Source organism: Lissotriton vulgaris, chromosome 9 (genome assembly GCF_964263255.1).
Source record: "Lissotriton vulgaris chromosome 9, aLisVul1.2, whole genome shotgun sequence".
NCBI lineage: Eukaryota > Metazoa > Chordata > Amphibia > Caudata > Salamandridae > Lissotriton > Lissotriton vulgaris.
The window spans coordinates 1076023629-1076047351 of record NC_141697.1 but is presented as its reverse complement, the minus strand read 5'-3'; the positions used below and the strand labels follow the sequence as shown (position 1 = coordinate 1076047351).

Below are 23723 nucleotides of genomic sequence, written 5' to 3'. Positions count from 1 at the left end.
AAGCTGTGATACATGCTGGAGGAAGCTCACGCTGGCACTGAAAACCTTGCAGACAGAAATCCTCAAAACGCGACATTGTTGAAAGTCTGACTCCTCAGTTACGCAAAGTCGCTGAATACGATCGGACCAATTATCAATCATGTGCATCAAGGCGTATAGAAACTGCAGGCTTTCAGCATCTCATTTACCATGATAAGTCCTATCATCAGCAATGCAATCTACTTGGAGCGTGCTTGGCCGGCTCCTGAAATGAGCCTTTGTCTGCATGCCTTGTAAGAGTGCCCCACTAATTCTCCGCCAGGTAGAGTTTATGTTCATCTGATAGGTCTCAGGTGCCATAAGACCATGAGCTGTCTCCATCTGATAGCAGGAGTCACTGGATACATGAAATCTTATTAAATACCACCATCCTTCAACATAACATACTTATAACCTGGCAGCCATTTTAATAACCATATTGAAACATGACATGGCCGCCATCCAGGGCAAAACGCCAGATCTAGGGTCCTCATGCAGAAAATGGACTTTGCTAGAGGCGTGTCCAGAGCAGGGGTATTAAAAGGGCCCTGAGGAAGGTAGCGATGAGCGCGCTAGTCAGAGGGGAAGCAGCAATGAAGCTCATGTTGGCCATATCTTTGTTTGCAGTGCTTTCAATGCTTTTTGGTCAAACGGATTCAGGTAAGAGTTTAGAATAATCGTGGTATAGGGGAGTGGGCTGTATAGGAATGCCAGATATTCCTCTCAATCTCGAGTGTGAGAGGAATTTAAAATGTATTTAGCATTGATTGGAGCCACCGAGGTTGCACCCCTACCTTTCACAATATTCAAAATCCGTGCCCTGGGTGAATAAAAAGAGGGTATGAGCGTCGGGGGGTAGGTTTGGGTCGCTTTGGCTATCTTTTTTTACAATTTCTGTTCTAGTTGTATCCGTCTGCCATCACGCTGTGATTGTATGATAACGTCTTCAAAACTTTGTATTATAAAATTGTATTTAGTCAAGTTAGTAAGTTGAATTGTCAGCGTTCATATCCATCATACATTTTTAGTCGAGTCAGATAAAACAGTTTTTTGCAAGTTCAGATACAAAGGACCTCAACACGTCTCGTTGTGAGCAGTAAACGCTATGTAAATACAATTTCAATACGATACCATTGACAAACCTTTTTATTAATCTATTGCAAATAACCATGAGGATTTTATGCTGCTTTATGTTTGTGCTGCATTAAGCCAATGTGAGTTTGATGTGCTGTACTGAGATTGTTGAATTATGTTCTAGGTTCTTTGTTGCGATTTCCCTGTTATTTTTTGGGTTATTATGTTGCCATGTATGTCTTACTGTGTAATCAGGATTTTCATTGTAACCATCTGCTTACTGAAGTCACCCTCTTTCTGAACCTGCTGCTGCCAGCTGTTTTGTGGTCACTGACTCGCCTCCTCCTCTCCCAGGCCCTAACCAAGCCATGTCCATGCATCCTGCACTGTAACAATAATCCCTTCTCCATGACTGCAACATCTGCACCTTGCACCTCATTCTACTCCCAAAATGCAATCCTGCCATCTCCCAAGTGTAATCACTCCAATGGTCCCTGGACCTATGACATATTGCAAAACATGGATGCCCACCCATGTGTCCTTCACTTGTCCACGCCTGCATCCTTTTTTCACACCATATCCCTTCTGTAAATCCCCTGTCTGTATACAGCATTGTGGTCATCTGTAAGTAGGTATAAATCACACAGGTACATACACACAGACACACACACACACATATATATAATGTGCATTTGTTGGTCAAACTAGGTGGCACTGAGCTCAATCAATACAACTAATAAAAATACAATCCCTTTTTATAGGGTGACCAACACACTGCATGTCAGCATGGACAATAGTTTAAATCCTGCTTTTTATGTGCCATCCTAAGGCATTCTGGGTGCTGCAGTTGTTTGCCTGCATTTTGCTAATCAGACTAAAATACTTGATGGCTTTGTTTGCCAGTTAACAACTCAGGAGAGGGAGCAGTGCTGGTGATAACACAGAGTACAGTTTACACCCTAGCTTGTCAGGATATCTACAATCAATATGTCTCTGGGCAGGTATATGTAGCTACTTTGTTTGAAGAGGATACGTATTTTAGGTCATTCTAAAAAATAACTGGAATTTACTATTCAGTGGGTCAAAAAACCTAACCTTAGTACCAGCGGCTTTGTTTCCAAAAATAGTAACTTAGCCATGTGAGTTTAAGACTCCAGAATCCTAAGAATTTTCGTTAATATTAGTAAAGACCATGTTTGTCCACATTATCCACATTTTCGTTCTATCTCTGTCCTTTACTTTCGACAGAGGTGTGTCTTACTCTCCTCATAGAAAAGACAAGCTCAAGGTTCTCAGTGTCCATGCTTGTTGATTAATGTGAAATAACAAGATGTAATAACTCCCATACATACCCCCTTCATGCTGTGCCCTGTACACTGTCCAATGTGCATCCTACTTCACCCACTAGCCAGGATCAGAGGCTCTCAAGAGCAGGGCCGGACTGGGAACCAAAATGGGCCCTGGCAAAGTGCTCGCCACTCCCCCGTGGGGGGTTGGGGGTGCCACCGAGCCAGGCCCTGACTGGCCGTAGCGGGTACCGGGCAATCCCACGGTGCGCCGCATGGGTGGGGGCCGGTTTTGGGCCCCTGGGGGCCGTTTTTGTTACAGAGCCGTTTTCGCAGCATAGCTGCAAAATCGTCCCTGTAGCAAAATCGGCAGAAAACCGGCCCTGGCAAAGAGCTCGGTGGCACCCCCAACCCCCCACGGGGATGGGCGAGCACTTTGCCAGGGCCGATTTTGGTTCCCAGTCCGGCCCTGCACTAAGCTCTTAGTCAGGGCCGGGTTTCTGCCGATTTTGCTACAGGGACGATTTTGCAGCTATGCTGAGAAAACGGCCCTGTAACAAAAACGGCCCCCAGGGGCCCAAAACCGGCCCCCACCCTTGCGGCGCACCGGGGGATTGCCCGGTGCCCGCCACGGCCAGTCTGGGCCTGCTCAAAAGTCTCACCTTCCAAGCTTCCTGAGGCTGCCAGGAGGCCCTAGCATGACCCCGTCCCTGTCTTAGGAGATACAGCCAAAAATGAAAATAAACCAGGACTCGAAGAAATGTCACTGAGTCAGTCTTCGCCCCAACTCTCAGAATCACTATGAATCTGAAAGCTCGCTCTAGCCGCATACAGACACTACCAATAAGGGCAAGGGCAAATTATTTGCAGCAATGAATGTGGTAATATTTTCCAACACACCCCATCTGGCATAGTAGTATCATATACCTGGCTTCAGTCTCCACGCACAACACTGCATCACACTGGGAAATTTATGAAAAAGATGTGTACTGTTCTCATGAGATGCAGTGCTAACTTAAGTCCTTGTTATGAGTTGCCTGGCATTTCAATCAGGAGTTTGTATAGCACACCGACTCACCTGTGAGGGTCTCAAGGCGCTGGGAGGGGCTGCTGATCCTTCTGGGTTTGGGGGTTCAGTCGAAGAGCAAGGTCTTGAGGTCCTTCCTGAATTGGGTCATCGAGGCGGATTGCCTGAAGTGGAGGGGCAGGGTGTTCACGGTCTTGGTGGCGAGGTAGGAGAAAGATCTTCCGCCGGTTCTGGTTTGTTGGGTCCGTAGGATGGAGGCCAGGGCGAGTTGGGCGATTTGGTACAGGGATACTTGAGACCTGGAATCCATGACTGAGGTCAATATCCAAGCACCAATTTCCAGCATGTATGACTCTTTTTTTCCTGGAATGGGGACTAACTTCCCAGACTTAAATATACTGTGTACTTTTCCTGACAGTATTCCACGATTGAGAAGAAAATCCACTTCTGACATTATCCTCTTGCTTTAAGGAGGCAAAAAGTATCAGTCTTCGGCCATGGGTTCGGGGGAGAGGGAACTGGGAAGCTTGCATAGGTCTTCTGTCTGCCCAGGAACTGAATAAGCTTTTTCTCCTCCTTCGTGCTGCTGCAGGTGTCAGACAGGGACTGGTCTGTGTTGCTGACCACAGCCCATGTCCCTGCAGCACCAAAGTTAGGTCCTGTGTTTTTAGGCCCATACTTTTCATGTATGTAGTTTGCAGACCTGATAATTCTGAACCCAAAAAAGACATGTTATTCTGAGCCGCTTAATTCAATTTGGTGTTATCGCTCTGGGTGGAATACTACAACTCATAATGTGGCCTACATGTGTGTTTCACAGCATGTGACATTGAGCAACTTAAAACATCTTCAGTAGAGGTGCAAAGAGGGAGGTGCAAAAACAGCCCCCTTGTCCACTCCAAAACTCAGTATCCCGGGTGGTCATTTTTAATTAACTATATGTGTTGGCTTTCATTGCCTGGAACTAGATGGTTCCCATGAGAGGAGTGACACCTGTAATTCATCCCTCACTTCTGAAGGCCTGAGGAAATAATGAGACCTTCTGACGCTTTACGCCAAATGGCATCTCTTCTCTTACACATTTTTCAGACCATCAAAATCACTGCTTAATTTGAGGGTAGCAGCATTTATTTTTTTGGGGGGGCACAACTTATTTTTCTGTTTAGATATTTACTGAGAGCAAGAGAGGGAAAAGCACACAAATCGGAAAGATGGGGAAGAGAAAGATGGAAAAAACGTCACAAAGTAAGAAAAGCATAAGCTTACACAAGTGAGATAAAGTTGCAGGGAGTGTCTGGTAGTGAATTAAAGACGCATGAGGTGGTTTAAGACTACAAGCTTTGGTATTTGGCATAGGCAGTGGACTTCAAAGCAGAGCTTCGGGCACCGCACTCCTTGCACTGATCAAATGTGAGGATGTTCCCCAAGGCCAAAATTAGATTGTTCTTTGAACTGTGGGAAACTGTTTCGGGGCAGGTTTCTTTTCCACTACTGACTACCTCCACCACCCCACCAAGGTTTTAGCCACTTCTTGATTGAGATGTTGGATTAAGAAACATGAGTGAATTGTTCTCGCAGGTGAATATTAGTTTCTACTAGGTGCCTACATTTAATAGATACACTGTGATACATACATACATACATACATACATACATACATACATACATACATATATACATATACATACCCACTTGCATACATATATGCGTGTACAAACATGACATTCAATCTTGCATCAGTCTCGTTTAGGTAACTTTTTCATACAGAAACTCCACACTGACACATGTAAAGGTGGCCTGGTCAAATACAAATGAGCATCCAAATGGATTTATATAATTCTATTCAGAAATTAAGTTGATCATGCAGTCTATCTGACGTTTGATTGTCACTGCATTATACACGGCAATGCTAGGCATTTTCCACCAGTGGCGTTCTGTCTGACAGATTCATTAAATTAGATTCAACTACATATCACACAAAAGGTAACGGAGGAAATGCTTGCAATTTGTTAACCACTGGTAATCACTTGAGGTAGCCTTCCAATCCATAATTATTTTGTTCACCATGCAACCTCAGTTTGGATTTAGCCATTTGCAGATCAGTTTTGACCCTGCTCCAAAAGTAGCAGTCCAGCCCAAACTTCCAGACTAGGCCTCCCTGAACTGAAACACACGCAATCCAGGACCGATTTTGCCCTGATTGGTAATCTTCAGTCAGTTGTAACTTGATTTCAGTGGCACAGTGAGCACGGTAACCACGTCTGAGCATACTTTTGCCACTTAGGGCATCAAGCAAACAAAAGCTGATTGGATGCAATTTGTCTAATCACTGACAATCACTTGGGGTAGCATTCCAACATTTTCTTCAACTACATATTGACATTTATGTGATTTTAACAGCTTTATTTTGAAAGTTTCACATATAAACAACCCAAATACTGGTGCAGGCCTTCAGTTTCATGTTGCAAAAGAATTGTTATGCTAGTCACTGGGAATTTAGGATTAGGATTTCCCATTTGGAATTTTGCATCCAAAGATAATGAATTTTTTGAATTGCAAAATTGGATGTGTCTGCCATTAAAATGTAATTACAATGCAGTACAATACCCACTTCTATACATTTCTGTCCATACATCTTGATCATAGCTTGAACCCTTTAGTCCATGGTTATGTGGTTGCCAATAAGGCACCCCATTCTAGAATTGTGTTTAAATTCAAATCAAAATGAGTTTATCACAACACAACTAAAAAATAAGAAAGGTACAAATAAAATAGAATGCATCCAAGATTGCAAACTGGTCAATATTTTAATAACATGCCTGGTATTTTTTGTGCCATGACTGTTAAAAAAGTAGAGAAAGCAACAAAGGCTAGTATTTTCCTCTTTGAAATGTAGATTCAAAATGGCAAATATAAGTAGTAACTTGAAGCGTATTCAAGAGTTGTCTAAAGTATTTCTAAATGAACAGAAAAAAAGAGACATAGTAGTCATAATGAAAAGAATCCAAAGGATTAAAAACATTTTTAATAAAGTACCAGCCTCAGGCCAATTGTACGACAGAATATTGGGAATAGGAATACTGTGGTATCATAATATCATAGACAAAATGAAAAACATATCAATGGGCATATGAAAAACCAAGGAAACTGTATTTATTCTGTCTATAGAAATGTTTTTTTTTAATAATGTGTTTCAGATCGTAGAGACCGATGTTGCTGAGTGGAGTGTCATTAAGTGTAGAGTCGCACGGAACAGTGGAGTAGTGTGTCATACAGTGTAGCGTTGTAGTGTGTTGTGTAGAGTTCACAGTGTTTGTCTTGCTCTCCTCAAGGAAAGGACAGGTCAAAGGTTCTCAGTGTCCTTGCTTGTTGGTTTATGTGAAATAAAGAGACATTATAGCTTCCAACATACCCGGTTCTTTCTGTGCCCTGTACACAGGCCTATGCGCGTCCTACTTTGCCTACCAGCCAGGATTAGAGGCTCTCAAGAGTCTCACCATCCAAGTTTCTTAAAGCTACCAGGAGGCCCTAGCCGGACCCCAAGTCGGTCTTAGGAGATACCCCTACAAATAAAAACAACAGGACTCAAAAAAGTGTCACTGAGTCAGTCTTCTGCTTCAACTCTCAGAATCACTATGGACTCGACAAACTCGCTCTAGCCCGATCCAGACACAACCACTAAGGGACTGGGAAAATTCTTTGCAGCAATGAATGTGGTAATATTTTCCAACACATCCCATCTGGCATACTGGTATCGCATACCTGGCTTCAAGCTCCACGCACAACACTGCATCACACTGGGAATTTTATGAAAAAGATGTGTACTGTTCTCATGAGATGCAGTGCTTACTTTAGTCCTCGTTATGAGTTGCCTGGCATTTCAATCAATCAGGAGTTTGTATAGCGCAGCAACTCATCCGTGAGGGTCTCAAGGCACTGTGTGGGGGCTGCTTATCCTTCTGGGTGTGGAGGTTCAGTCAAAGAGTCAGGTCTTGAGGTCCTTCCTGAATTGGGTCACCAACGCGGATTGCCTGAGGTGGAGGGCAGGGAGTTCCAGGTCTTGGCGGCGAGGTAGGAGAAGAATCTTCCTCCAGTTCTAGTCTTGTGGATCCATGGGACAGAGGACAGCGTGAGTTGGGTGATTCGGTGCAGGTATACATGGGGCCTCAAATGCATGATTGTGGTCCGTATCCAAGCACCAATTTCCAGCATGTATGACTCTTTTTTTCCTGGAATGGGGACTAACTTCCCAGACTTAAATATACTGTGTACTTTTCCTGACAGTATTCCACGATTGAGAAGAAAATCCACTTCTGACATTATCCTCTTGCTTTAAGGAGGCAAAAAGTATCAGTCTTCGGCCATGGGTTCGGGGGAGAGGGAACTGGGAAGCTTGCATAGGTCTTCTGTCTGCCCAGGAACTGAATAAGCTTTTTCTCCTCCCGCGTGCTGCTGCAGGTGTCAGACAGGGACTGGTCTGTGCTGCTGACCACAGCCCATGTCCCTGCAGCACCAAAGTTAGGTCCTGTGTTTTTAGGCCCATACTTTTCATGTATGTAGTTTGCAGACCTGATAATTCTGAACCCAAAAAAGACATGTTATTCTGAGCCGCTTAATTCAATTTGGTGTTATCGCTCTGGGTGGAATACTACAACTCATAATGTGGCCTACATGTGTGTTTCACAGCATGTGACATTGAGCAACGTAAAACATCTTCAGTAGAGGTGCAAAGAGGGAGGTGCAAAAACAGCCCCCTTGTCCACTCCAAAACTCAGTATCCCGGGTGGTCATTTTTAATTAACAGTCAGGCACATGCATCAACGATTTTTGCATGCGCAAACGGTGCGATTCGCTAAAATCGGCTGTTTGCGAATGCAAAATCATGTTTTGAGATGCATCATGCATTTTTGGGAAAATCGCTATTTTTAGCGAATTCCAAAAATGCGATTGCTTCTAGGGAATCGCAAATTTGCGATTCCTCAAAAGCAATGCATGATTAATTTTAAAATTGCGAATTCGCAAATAGGGGTGCAAATTACCACGAGGTTGTACCTCGTGGTAATTTGCAAAAATGTGTTAAAATGCTCTAATTTGCATTTAAAAACACTGTCATGTTACAGACACACATGTCCTTAGGACATGTATGTTTGAAACATGCACTCCAAAATACATTTCAGGGGTGCAGGGGGGGGGGGTCCAAAGGACCCCCCCCCTGCACCCATGGAATGCATCAACAGTTTGCGAATTTCAATTCGCGAATTCGCTATTCCCATTGATTCCTATGGGCCTTTTGGCCTATAGGAATCAATGGGAATTGCGAAATCGCATATTGAAATTCGCATAATATTTGCGATTTGGTAAAAATTGCGATTTTTGCCGAATCGCAAATATTATGCAATTTAAATCATGCATCCCGTTTTGCGATTCCTTATTTGCGATTCCTTAAAAATCGCTAATAAGGAATCGCAAAACGTTTTATTGATGCATGTCACCGTAAATGTGTTGGCTTTCATTGCCTGGAACTAGATGGTTCCCATGAGAGGAGTGAAACCTGTAATTCATCCCTCACTTCTGAAGGCCTGAGGAAATAATGAGACCTTCTGACGCTTTACGCCAAATGGCATCTCTTCTCTTACACATTTTTCAGACCATCAAAATCACTGCTTAATTTGAAGGTAGCAGCATTTATTTTGGGGGGGACACAACTGATTTTTCTGTTTAGATATTTACTGAGAGCAAGAGAGGGAAAAGCACACAAATCGGAAAGATGGGGAAGAGAAAGATGGAAAAAACGTCACAAAGTAAGAAAGCATGAGCTTACACAAGTGAGATAAGGTCGCAGGGAGTGTCTGGTAGTGAATTAAAGAGTCATGAGTTGGTTTAAGACTACAAGCCTTGGTATTTGGCATAGGCAGTGGACTTCAAAGCAGAGCTTCGGGCACCGCACTCTTTGCACTGATCAAATGTGAGTATGTTCCCCAAGGCCAAAATTAGATTGTTCTTTGAACTGTGAAAACTGTTTCGGGACAGGTTTCTTTTCCACTACTGACTACCTCCACCACCCCACCAAGGTTTTAGCCACTTCTTGATTGAGATGTTGGATTAAGAAACATGAGTGAATTGTTCTCGCAGGTGAATATTAGTTTCTACTAGGTGCCTACATTTAATAGATACACTGTGATACATACATACATACATACATATATACATATATACATACCCACTTGCATACATATATGCGTGTACAAACATGACATTCAATCTTGCATCAGTCTCGTTTAGGTAACTTTTTCATACAGAAACTCCACACTGACACATGTAAAGGTGGCCTGGTCAAATACAAATGAGCATCCAAATGGATTTATATAATTCTATTCAGAAATTAAGTTGATCATGCAGTCTATCTGACGTTTGATTGTCACTGCATTATACACGGCAATGCTAGGCATTTTCCACCAGTGGCGTTCTGTCTGACAGATTCATTAAATTAGATTCAACTACATATCACACAAAAGGTAACGGAGGAAATGCTTGCAATTTGTTAACCGCTGGTAATCACTTGAGGTAGCCTTCCAATCCATAATTATTTTGTTCACCATGCAACCTCAGTTTGGATTTAGCCATTTGCAGATCAGTTTTGACCCTGCTCCAATAGTAGCAATCCAGCCCCAACTTCCAGACTAGGCCTCCCTGAACTGAAACACACGCAATCCAGGACCGATTTTGCCCTGATTGGTAATCTTCAGTCAGTTGTAGCTTGATTTCAGTGGCACAGTGAGCACGGTAACCACGTCTTAGCATACTTTTGCCACTTAGGGCATCAAGCAAACAAAAGCTGATTGGATGCAATTTGTCTAATCACTGACAATCACTTGGGCATTCCAACATTTTCTTCAACTAGATATTGACATTTATGTGATTTTAACAGCTTTATTTTGAAAGTTTCACATATAAACATCCCAAATACTGGTGCAGGCCTTCAGTTTCATGTTGCAAAAGAATTGTTATGCTAGTCACTGGGAAATTAGGATTAGGATTGGCCATTTGGAATTTTGCATCCAAAGATAATGAATTTTTTGAATTGCAAAATTGGATGTGTCTGCCATTAAAATGTAATTACAATGCAGTACAATACCCACTTCTATACATTTCTGTCCATACATCTTGATCATAGCTTGAACCCTCTAGTCCATGGTTATGTGGTTGCCAATAAGGCACCCCATTCTAGAATTGTGTTTGCATTCGAATCAAAATGAGTTTATCACAACACAACTAAAAAATAAGAAAGGTACAATTAAAATAGAAGGCATCCAAGATTGCAACCTGGCCAATATTTTAATGACATGCCTGGTATTTTTTGTGCCATGACTGTTAAAAAAGTTGAGAAAGCAGCGAAGGCTAGTATTTTCCTCTTTGAAATGTAGATTCAAAATGGCAAATACAAGTAGTAACTTGAAGCGCATTCAAGAGTTGTCTAAAGTATTTCTAAATGAACAGAAAAAAAGAGACATAGTAGTCATAATGAAAAGAATCCAAAGGATTAACATTTTTTTTTATTTAAGTACCAGCCTCAGGCCTATTGTACGACAGAATATTGGGAATAGGAATACTGTGGTATCATAATATCATAGGCAAAATGAAAAACATATCAATGGGCAAATGAACAAGCATTTACAATGCAATGGTTTCGCCTTTGGAAAAGTTAGAGCTATTGGCATTGCTCATGACATTTCTTTCTTTTTTTTTACTTATAAATAAATGGCATTGTTATTTACATTGCCAACAGCTCTCTCAGCCCACACAGCTCTCACAGCTCTCTCAGCTCTCACAGCTCTCACAGCCCACACAGCCCACACAGCTCACACAGCCCACACAGCCCACACAGCTCTCACAGCTCTCACAGCCCACACAGCTCTCACAGCCCACACAGCCCACACAGCTCTCACAGCCCACACAGCTCTCACAGCCCACACAGCTCTCACAGCCCACACAGATAAAACAAGCATTTACAAGTGTGGCCGGAGACACGGACAGCGGGAGGGGGGGGGGGCAGGAACGGGCACACGGACAGCGGGAGGGGGGGCCGGAACAGGCACAGGCACAATCAAAAGGCAGAAGGCAAGAAAAAACAAAACAAAGTTGTATCTGTTATTTTGGTGCAGGCTAGAACTCACTTGCATGAGCTAGCTGCAAAAAAGGCGGAGTCTCATTTCAGGCCTGGAGGGACTCCCTGCACAGAGAGGGAGACTGGGGACAGGCCTGAAGGGACTCACTGCACACAGAGGGAGACTGAGGACAGGCCTGGAGGGACTCACTGCACACAGAGGGAGACTGATGACAAGTCTTGAGGGACTCACTGCACAGAGAGGGAGACTGAGGACAAGCATTGGGGGGACTCACTGCACACAGAGGGAGACTGAGGACAAGTCTTGAGGGACACTGCACAGAGAGGGAGACTGAGGACAAATCTTGAGGGACTCACTGTACAGAGAGGGAGACTGAGGACAAGCATGGGGGTGACTCACTGCACACAGAGTGAGACTGAGGACAAGTCTTGAGGGACTCACTGCACAGAGAGGGGGACTGAAGACAAGCCTGGAGGGACTCACTGCACACAGAGGGAGACTGAGGACAAGCCTGAAGGGACTCACTGCACACAGAGGGAGACTGAGGACAGGCCTGGAGGGACTCACTGCACACAGAGGGAGACTGAGGACAAGCCAGGAGGGACTCACTGCACACAGAGAGAGACTGAGGACAAGCCTGGAGGTTTAGAAAAGGTTAGAAACTGCACAGAGTATCTCTCTCGGACTTCTGTGCAACTGGAGCTTCGCAAAAAATGGGCAACATAGGAAAGCAAACATTAGCAAAGCCAATCCATCTAGCGTTGGGTTCCAGACTTTGGGTTTGGATAATAGTTGTTCTGTATTGCCATCGATTGCAAAAAACGCCGCCGTGGAAGTTGCCAGGCCTTCACTAATATTTTTTAAAAATATAAACACGCATTTTTTCTCTAAACAAACACAGTGTCAAAGTGGCCCCTGAGGGGGTGCTACTTTGTGTGTGGATGCGTTCATTTTGACAGGGTTTGCTTTTGCCCACGCTCAGGATGCAGTAAGCCGATGGCTGAAGTGGGCTGAGCCAGGGGGTTCAAAGCAGCGAGCAGAAGAGAAGTGTGAATGGCACAACAGCAGACCAATGGGTGAAGAGGGCTGCCTGAACGCCATATAAGTAAGAGCGAAATATATGATATTACTAGAACGAGAAGATCTTGGTTCACACCACACCTGAAAAACAAACAATAGATGAGGCTTCCTCAAATATGGTAGTCCAAAATCGTCGCAATGTATCCTCTTCCGACGACCTGCAACTACTACAATTGATGTGCCCTACAGAGACGTGTCAGCAACGACCCTTGCACTGCAAAGGAAACCCTGCTAGCTGCACGATTAATGCACGCGTTCAGCGTACTCTAAATGCGGAGTACACTCTTGTACTCCCTCGCTGCACTGTACACCCCCTACGGCACTCCTCAATTGCATCACCGAAGCACAAGAGGTGCCTGCTGCGTTCGAAAATCATGCACCCGTGCTGCACTTTACATACTGCACCCTCAAACATTATTTGTTGCACTTTAAATGGACGCACTGTCCCTCTGGGTGAGGACCTGGCTCCCTTCTCACAGCGCTTTACTCGAATACACCCTTCTGCACGTAAGGGCACCTATGTCAGCTGCACGTTATTCAGTAACGTATTTAAACATACACCCTGCAGCACATTCAAAGCACATTACTCATTTGATTTTCACTTTAAATTCACACACTAATTCAATTTAAGCTCGTGCACAATCACTGGACTTTAAATCCATATACCCGGGTCATTTTGTGTGTACAGATGTCGCCTGCACATAACTCATTCCAACCGTAAATACTATACTAGACAACACCGCTGCACTTCGGATGAACACGTTAGCACACATTACGCAGTACGCTTATAGTGTGAAGCCGAAGTGCAGGGAATCCCTTTCCTTCCACTGCACTTTAAAGGACATTTTTTCGACTAAAGTCTCCTAAAAGTTCCCGTGGCATTTCGAGATCACACCCATCTGCACTTTGCTATTTATTAATAGGTTACAGAATGTATTTAAGAATTAACCGGCCCAACTTTTTTATCAGCTCCACTTTCACTTATTTATTTCCCCTCTTCATTTTTTTTTTGGGGGGGTGGGGGGGGAGCCTAACGGCCAAGACTGTCGACTATGAATCTGAAGAACCGTGTTGGAGTCTCAGCGTTGGCACTGCGTCCTGTGATTCTGGGCAAAACACTCACTCTCCCTGTAGCTACAAAAAATGAATGTGTCCTTGACTGTGTAATGTAGCTGGTGCTCATGTAAAGCGCTCCGATACCTTCAGGTCGAGTTCATGCTTTATAAACCTGTAACAAAAAACAGTTCTTGCAGCGAGACTTTGGACACCATTTGTCTGCTATGCAGGGAATACAAGCTTCAGGTCACACTCGACATCCAGACCCTCTCCACGTTACATTTTACATTGCACTTTCAATGACTGTCCCCGCCCCATGCACTTTCCAGCGGTAGTTACGGGTGGCACTTTGAAGGGATATACCCGGGACCTCCACAGAGCTTGCCACTGGTGGTTACAGGCAGCACTAAATGGACATCGCGGCACAACCCTCCAACCCCAAAGACAAAGCACTTCACTCCAGTAGTTATGGCGGCACTTTGAATTTTGCTGCTGTTAAAGCTTTGACTCCGCCCTTCAGACCTGAACTTTGACGTCACACTCCACTCCACAGCACTCGGGGTCGTGCTCACTTTACTTCTCCCGAATTATAATTACAAGAAAAGGGCGGCACAGCCGACAAAACCAATAAAACCCCACAAAGGAAGCAGTAAATCAAAGGCTCCGACCCAAGTGAAAATCTGACCTGGAGGCACCTAGAACCCCATCTGACCCACCCTAAATGACACAAACAGAAAATGATTCACTGCAACAACAAAAGCATTTTAAAAACAAAAATAAAGCAATGCCGAGATAACAGACAAACGGAAAGGGAATATCAGCGTATTTAAGAAAGACAACTGAAAAATTAATTTCGGAAAAGACAACTAGTGACTAAAAGCAGCAAAGATTCTGTAAACATTAAAGATTGGCGAGGCAAAACAACTACACTTCAGATGAAGAAAGTAGATAAGTAATAGTTGGCAATAATAAAACAAGGAAGAAATGTCAACAAAAGAGTGACTAACCAGTTTTAAAACAATCGAGGAAAATGACAGCGGGAGGGGGGCGGGAAAGCACAGACAGCGGGAGTGGGGGGCGGGAACGGCACGCGGTCAGCGGGAGGGGGGCGGGAACGGGCACTCACCTGGACTTCTTCCGGCGGCGGTTGGCCTGGAATGAAGAAAACAAACCTAAAAAAAAAATAACAAAAAACAACCCGCCCACCGCCGAGATGACACGCACAGAGGGGCGGAGAGGGAAGAAATTGCGGGAACGCCCACGAATCTGGTCCGGCCATGACGGACAGATCTCTGTTCCAATGGCTAGCCTCCATTTATGGAGCTAGCCAATGGAACAGAGAGGCGGTGACCAAGCCACATACTGTTCTCATTAGGTTTTCACCTTTGTGAAAAGCTGCGTGCGCAGCTTTCACGTAGGCGAAACCTAAAAACCAAGGAAACTCTATTTATTCTGTCTATAGAAATGTTTTTTTTTAATAAAAATGTGTTTCAGATCGAAGAGACCGATGTTGCTGAGTGGAGTGTCATTAAGTGTAGAGTCACACGGAACAGTGGAGTAGTGTGTCATACAGTGTAGCGTTGTAGTGTGTTGTGTAGAATTCACAGTGTTTGTCTTGCTCTCCTCAAGGAAAGGATAAGTCAAAGGTTCTCAGTGTCCTTGCTTGTTGGTTTATGTGAAATAAAGAGACATTATAGCTCCCAACATACCCCGTTCTTTCTGTGCCCTGTACACAGGCCTATGCGCGTCCTACTTCGCCTACCAGCCAGGATTAGAGGCTCTCAAGAGTCTCACCGTCCAAGTTTCCTAAGGCTACCAGGAGGCCTTAGCCTGACTTTGAGTCGGTCTTAGGAGATACCCCTACAAATAAAAACAACAGGACTCAAAAAAGTGTCACTGAGTCAGTCTTCTGCTTCAACTCTCAGAATCACTATGGACTCGACAAACTCGCTCTAACCCGATCCAGACACAACCACTAAGGGACTGGGAAAATTCTTTGCAGCAATGAATGTGGTAATATTTTCCAACACATCCCATCTGGCATACTGGTATCGCATACCTGGCTTCAAGCTCCACGCACAACACTGCATCACACTTGGAATTTTATGAAAAAAGATGTGTACTGTTCTCATGAGATGCAGTGCTTACTTTAGTCCTCGTTATGAGTTGCCTGGCATTTCAATCAATCAGGAGTTTGTATAGCGCAGCAACTCATCCGTGAGGGTCTCAAGACACTGTGTGGGGGCTGCTTATCCTTCTGGGTGTGGAGGTTCAGTCAAAGAGTCAGGTCTTGAGGTCCTTCCTGAATTGGGTCACCAACACGGATTGCCTGAGGTGGAGGGGCAGGGAGTTCCAGGTCTTGGCGGCGAGGCAGTTCTAGTCTTGTGGATCCATGGGACAGAGGACAGCGTGAGTTGGGTGATTCGGTGCAGGTATACATGGGGCCTCAAATCCATGATTGTGGTCAGTATCCAAGCACCAAATTCCAGCATGTATGACTCTTTTTTCCTGGAATGGGGACTAACTTCCCAGACTTAAATATACTGTGTCCTATTCCTGGCAGTATTCCACGATTGAGAGGCAAAGCCCCTGCTGACATTTTCCCCCTGCTCTGAGGAGGCAAAAAGTATCCGTCTAGGGCCATGGGTTGGGGGAGAGGGAACTGGGAAGTTTGTGTGGGCTTTCTGTCTGCCCTGGGACAGAATAAGCTTTGTCTCCTTCCTCGTGTTGGTGCATGCGGTCAGACAGCCCTGGTCCCTGCAGCACCAAAGTTAGGTCTGGTGTTTTTGTTCTCAGATGTTTCATGTCTGGAGTTTGCAGACATGATCATTCTGGACCTTAAAAAGAAATATAATTCTGAGCTGGTTAATTCCACTTGGAGTTACCCCTCTGGGTGTAATACTACAACTCATAATATGACTAATTTGTGTGTTTCACATCATGTGGCATTGAGCAACATAAACCATCTTCAGTAGAGGAAGAAGAGGGAGGTGCAATAACCGCCCCTGGTCCCCTCCAAAACTCAGTATCCCGGCTGGTCATATTTAATTAACAGTATGGGTTGGCTTTCATTGTCTGGAACTAGATAGTTCCCAGGAGAAGAGTGAAACCTGTAATTCATCCCTCACTCCTGAATGCCTGAAGAATTAATGAGACCTTCGGACGCTTTACACCAAATAACATCTCTTCTCTTACAAATTTTTAGATCATCAAAATCACTGCTTAATTTGGGGCAGCAGCATTTATTTTTGGGGACCATCACTTATTTTTATACATCAAAATATTTACCGAGATCAAGAGAGGGAAAAACACACAAATCGGAAAGACGGGAGAAGAGAAAGACCAAAGAATCATCACAAAGAGAGAAAGCAGCAACCTACACCAGTGAGATAAAGTCACGGGGAGTGTCTGGTAGTGAATTAAAGAGGCATGAGGTGGTTTAAGACTACAAGCCTTGGTATTTGGCATAGGCCGTGGACTTCAAAGCAGAGCTTCGTGCACCACACTCTTTGCTTTACAAATCAGGCACTGATCAAATATGAGTATGTTCCCTAAGGCCAAAGTTTGATTGTTCTTAGTACTGTGGGAGACTGTTTCGGGGCAGGTTTCTTTTCCACTACTGACTCAATTAATTCATGAAAAAAGCACTGAAATAGAACTTTGTGAAGATCCAAGTTGAAGTTTCCAGGAAGCTATTCCTCCACCATCCCACCAGGGTTTTAGCCACTTCTTGATTACGACGTTGGATTAAGAAAAACAAGTGACCTGTTCTCTAGCAGATGAATATTAGTTTCTAGGTGCCTACATTTAATAGATACACTGTGATGCATACATACATACATACATACATACATACATACATACATACATGCATACATATGCTTGTACAAACATGATTTCCAATCCTGCATCAGTCTCGTGCAAATTCAGCTGTGTTGAAAGGTGTCCTAGTCAAATACAAATGAACATCCAGATGGATTTATATATTTCTATTAAAAATGTAAGTTGCTCATGCAGTCTGTATGAGGTTTGATTTTCACTGCACTATTTACAGCAATGCAAGGCATTTTCCACCAGTGGTGTTTTGTCTGACAGATTTGTAAAGTTAGATTCAACTACTTATCACACAAAAGGGGGAAACATCCTTTACGACGCAACTTTTACCACGCAGTGCCTTTACAACGCAGGTTTTTCAACGCAAGTCATTACAACGACTTGCGCTGGGGGGCGCTCTAGGATAGGTAATAGTTTAATTTACTATTCAATACCTTCCCTACTATCCATGGGGACTGGAGTTGGAATAGTAAATTAAACTATTCACTATCCAGCACCCCCCAACACAAGTCATTGTAACGACTTGCGTTGAAAAACCTGCGTTGTAAAGGCATGCGTGGTAAAAGCATGCGTTGTAACAACGTACATCCCACAAAAGGGGAAGGACAAAATGCTTGCAATTTGTTAACCTCTGGTAATCACTTGGGGTAGAATTTCAATCCATCATTATGTTGCTCACCATGCCACCTCATTTTGGACTTAGACATATGAAAATCAGTTTTTACCCTGCTTTAATAGTAGCAGTCCAGCCCAAACTGCCAAACTAGCCCCCCCCCCTCTACTGAAACAAAAGTAATCCAGGACCAGTTTTGCCCTGTTGGGGCTTTTGAGTTGGGTGCAGTTGAGTTTCAGTGGCACAGTGAGCACGATATCCACGTCTGAGCATACCTATGCCAATTAGGGCATCAAAAACGCAAAAAGTGATGGTAGTAATGCTTGCAATTTGTTTAATCACTTGCAATCTCTTGGGGTAGTATTCCAAAATTTTCTTCAACTACACATCAACATCATGTGTTTTTAACAACTTTATTTTGAAGTTTCACGTATAAACAACCCAAATAGCGGCGCAGGCTTTCAAAGACCAAACATACAGATATTCACTCAAGTAGATGTGAAATCCAAAATTGTGTTTGAATTCAAAATATAATGGGTTTATCACAACAGAACTAAACATGAAAAAGAAGCAAGGTGTAATTAAAATGGAAGGCATCTAGGAACAACCTGGCCAATATTTTACCGACACGGCTGGTATATTTTGTGTCATGATTGCTAAAAAATGAGAGAAAACAGCAAAGGTTAGTATTTTTCTCTTTGAAATGTAAATTGAAAATGGTAAATATAAGTAGTAACTTGAAGCCTATTCAAGATTTGTCTAAAGTATTTCTAAATGAATTGCAAAAAAGAGACATAGTAGTCTTAATATAAAGAATCCAAAGGATTTAAAAAATGTTTTTATTTAAGTACCAGTCTCAGGCCAATTGTACCACAGAATATTGAGAATAGGAATATTGTAGTATCATATTATCATAGACAAAATGAAAAAATATCAAGGGACACATGAAAAACTACAGGAAAACGTTATTTATTCTGTCTATAGAAATGTTTTTTTTAATAGAAATGTGTTTCAGATCGTAGTGTCCGATGTCGTTGAGTGGAATGTCACTAAGTGTAGTGTTGTACAGAACAGTGGAGGAGAGTGTCCTACAGTGTATCATCATAGTGTTTGATGTCACAGAGTTTACAAGAGTGGATTGGAGCTGAGTGGAGTAGCACAGCATATAATGTTGTATAGTACTGTCGCATGGAGTGAAGTACAGTGGAAAGGCATAGGTAAACTATCATAAATTGGAGTGGCATGTTGTAGAGTACAGTGGAGTGTATGTTTTACAGTGTTGGAAAGTGTTGTACAGTGGAGTAGAACATTGTATAGTGGAGCGTAGGAGTATAGAGTGGAGTATAGAGTTGTGTAGTGTAGTGTTAGGCCATAGAGTGGAGTACAGTGTTGTAGAATGGAGGGGTGTAGAGCAAAGTATCATGCAGTGGTATAGAGCGGAGTAAACTGTTGTGCAGTGGAGTACAGTGGAGTGGAGTCCACTGTAGTGGTGCAGCATAAAGTGGAGTAGATAGGAGTGGTGTCGAGCAGAGCAGAGTAGAACAGCATAGCATACAATGCAGTAAAGTGTTGTAGAGTGGAGTGATGTGTTGTGTAGTGGAGTGGACTGGCATGTTGTAGAGTGCCGGCAAGTGTTGCTGAGTGGAGTAGAGTGGTGTATAACAGAGTGAATTGCTGAACAGTAGAGCAGCATGGAGTATAGTACAGTACAGTATGGTAGAGTGGAGTGACATAGACTCTCATAGAGTTGAGCGGCATAGAGAAGCATGCAATAGAGTGGCGCAGAGTGCAGTAGTGGAGTACAGTGGAACAAAGTACAGCAGTGTGTCATAGAATAGAGTATAGTAAAGTGGGGTGGAGCACTGTAGAGGGAGTTGCATAGAGTATTGTAATATAGAGTAAAGTGTCTTAGAATAGCACTGAGAAAAAGTAGAGTGCATTGACAGGGGGAGCCTGTTGTACAGTAAAGTGTTATAGAGAAGAGTATAGAGTTGTAGAGGGGAGGAGCATAGACTGTTGTTGAGTGGATTACAGTGTTGTTGAGTGTAGTATATTAGAGTTGTGTGGAGTGGAGTTTGGTAGAGGGGAGTGGCTTACAGTGGAATAGGGTAGAGTGGACCGCTGTAGATTGAAATGGTTGAGTGGAGTAGCATACTGTGAAGGAAGGTACAGTATAGTGGTCTAGAGTGGAATAGCTTAGAATGGAGTGGCATACAGTGGAGTAGCGTACAGTGGAGTGACATGGAGTGGAGTAGCACAGAGTGGAATATCATAGAGTGGAATAGCATAGAGTAGAGTAGCGAACAGTGGAGTGGTGCACCGTGGAGTGGTATAGAGTGGAATGGCGTAGAGTGAAAGAGTGTAGAGTGGAGTGGTGTACAGTGGAGTTGCGCATAGTGGAATAGTGTAGAGTGGAGTGGCATAGACTGGAGTAGCATAGAGTGGAGTGGTGTAGAGTGGAATAGCGTACAGTGGAGTGGTGTAGAGGGGAGTGTGTAGCGTGGAGCGGGGTAGAGTGGAGTTACATAGAGTGGAATGTCACAGAGTGGAGTGGTGTATAGTGGAATAGTGTAGAGTGAAGTGTTATAGAGTGTAGTGGTGTACAGTGGAATACAGTAAAGTAGATTGGAGTGGGGTGGAGTGGCATTGAGATGAGTGGCATAGAGTGGAACAGCATAGAGTAGAGTGGCATAGAGTGGACTGGCGTAGAGTGGAGTGGTGTAGAGTGGAGTGAGGTACAGTGTAGCAGCATATGGTGTAATGGCATAGAGTGGAGTGGTATAAAATGGAGTGACGTATATTGGAGTGGCAAACAGTAGAGTGGAACAGTGTAGAGTGAAGTGGCATTTAGTGGAGTGGGGTAGAGTGCAGTGACGTAGACTGAAATGGCGTGCACTGGAGTGGTATATTGTGAACATTGTACAGTGCAGTGTAGGGGTATAGAGTGGAGTACAGAGTGTACAGTGGGTTGGTGTACAGCAGAGTGGTGTAAAGGATAGAAGCATAGAGTGGAGTGGTGTAGAGGGGAGTCAAATACAATGTAGTGGCATACAGTGCAACAACATAGAGTAGAGTTGCATACAGTAAAGTGGAGTAGACTGGGTGGCATAGAGTGGGGTGTCATACAGTGGAATAGCATACAGTACAGTGCTTGGGCTGGAGTGGCGTACATTGGAGTGGTGTAGCGTGGGGCGACATAGAGTGGAGTGGTGTATAGTGGAACAGCATACAGTAGAGTAGCATAGAGTGAAGTGACATACAATGGAGAGGCATAGAGGTGAGTGAGGTACAGTGTGGTGGCACGCAGTGGAATAGCATAGAGTAGAATAGCATAGAGTTGAGTGGCATATAGTGGAGTTGCCTACAGTGAATAGCATAGAGTGAGGGACATACATTGCAGTACGAAGACTGGAGTGTTGTAGGAATTTAAATGCTGCTAAGTTAGAAAAGACTCGCAACATGTTAACAAGACAGTGTTTGCATTCCTTCGGGATCATAGAATGTTATCTATTTGTCATTTGAATATCAACTGTTCAAAAGCAGCACTATATCATCCAAATGGTGTACATCCTATTACCTATGGAAACCATATCTTCCTTTTTAAATCTGAAATGTTGGCTTGTCCAACATATCTAGCAATATTTAGTTTTCCAAACAACTGAAGGCTTTATTAAAAGCCATGCTATACCTTGCATAATTTAATTTTGTATTGGGAATTTGTTTTAATTAATATTACAGGTAACGCAGTACTTTCTAGATGCTACTGCGGTAGTACCATGGTACTCTGCAAACATTTTTTAAAGGGGTTAAACCTATAATACTAATTTCACCCATAACAACTCACTTTATTACAGTGGCTTACTTATTGCTGCCTGTCACCATAATGTATCTGTTTTATTTCCTATGTAAAGACCCAACACACTCACACTGTGCTGTAATCAAAATGGCTGCCGTTTCATTTTTGAAGGGATTTGATTAACCAATCATATTGTGTTTTGTCTTACAAAAGATGGCTGGCGGCAGCCAGTACTGCACTTATCACTTAAGTATGCTGGATTAATTCCACACAGAAAAGAAAATGTGGGTGCACAAGTAAGAGTGACCAGCCACTTGTCAATCCTCTATTAGGCAATCACCATGCTCCTAAAATTATTGAAATATTACTTAGCACTACAAGTCCAATCATCAGTACCAAATACTTAGCACATAATATGAATCAAATGTCCATGTTTCAAAGTGATTTCACAAAGATCCTGGATTTGATTTCTGTTTGATTCTTTATTAAACATCTTCTCATAGAATTATTTTGATTATAGCTATAGCCAACAAGATTGCGTTCCCCCTTGGGCTTTTTTCAGGGCTACAAATATATATAAAAAATCTATATTTACAATCTGTTGATAAATATGTATATATATATATATTTTATATTATATAAATATTTGAAAATCTCTAAATACAATATTAAAAAGCAAAACTCACAATGCCAGTTCTGGCAATAATTCCCAAAATCTAATTCAACATGCAGAATGTCAATCAAATAGGTCATTGAAAATCAGAATGATGAAATTATGAAATTAGGTTGTTGGGTGAAATGTCAATATACTATGCTCATCATTTAGGAGTAAATTGTAAATAACATTTATATATATATATTTTTTTTTCAGCCCTGAAGAAGTCCAATGGGGGATGAAACACGTTGACTATGGCTAGACTGAATCTAATTTTATGAGACAATGTTTAAAAATAAATCAAAACCAGGATCTTCATGTTATTACATTGAAAAATGGACAGTTGATTCACATTCTGTTTTGAGTATTTGGTACCTGTGACGGGGCTTGGAGTGCTGAGTAGTAGTCAATAATATTGGGTGTTGTCATCGCCATGTATTGCGGTACATATGCGGTAGTACTGTGGTACTACTGGGACATCAGATATCACTAAGTTTTCCTGCCTTATAACTTAACTACGACTGAAACAATACATTTTAAATATCAAAAAGGATCATCTACACACCCTAATTATGTTCCTGACAAATTTAATTAGAAACCGTGTAGTCATTATTGCGCTATGCGTGAGTACAAAGTCTCTGGGAAATGCATTGGTGCCCAAACCTGTTTTGGGGCCCCCATTTTTCTTTGCACCCCCTTGCCCAATCGACGGTAAATCTTTGCCTCCTCTGCCAATGTAGAAAATGGAATGAGTCTCCAAAGTTTTGTCATGATTCATTAAACGAGTACAAAGTAATTAGCGGTCAAATATCAGAGGAATTTCTATCTCTGGCAAGCCTAACTATAGCTACTCCAACTTCATAATATATCTTCAAGGTACATATACGTGGAGTTAAGTATAGAAAATCTATATCTACTTACCTTTCAATATTTTGGCCCCGATATTCTGTCAATGATATTAAAGTCCACAAATATTCCCTCCATGACATTTAGGAGGCACACACATCAGGAAATTCCAGGATCTCAAAACATGGAAAAATGGCTGATTTCCTTTTCTCTCAGAGAGATGACAATCCTCTGGCCGTGTATCCCTGGTGGACAGCTGAGTTCCTCCACCAAACATCTTATGAAATGAATGCTTCCTATATGTGAATGAAA

The 23723-nt window shown here is 42.9% G+C and overlaps 1 protein-coding gene across 1 annotated transcript in view; it reads left to right on the top strand.

Moving 5' to 3' along the window:
* Window positions 1-565: 565 nt before the first annotated feature.
* The window catches only part of LOC147692837 (uncharacterized), a 65016-nt gene continuing 41858 nt past the window's right edge, over window positions 566-23723 (top strand). Inside the window, exon 1 of the mRNA XM_086936843.1 lies at window positions 566-678. Within this exon, the coding sequence (XP_086792969.1) occupies window positions 582-678 (97 nt within the window). The 5' untranslated portion in view covers window positions 566-581. The remainder of the gene's footprint in view (window positions 679-23723) is intronic.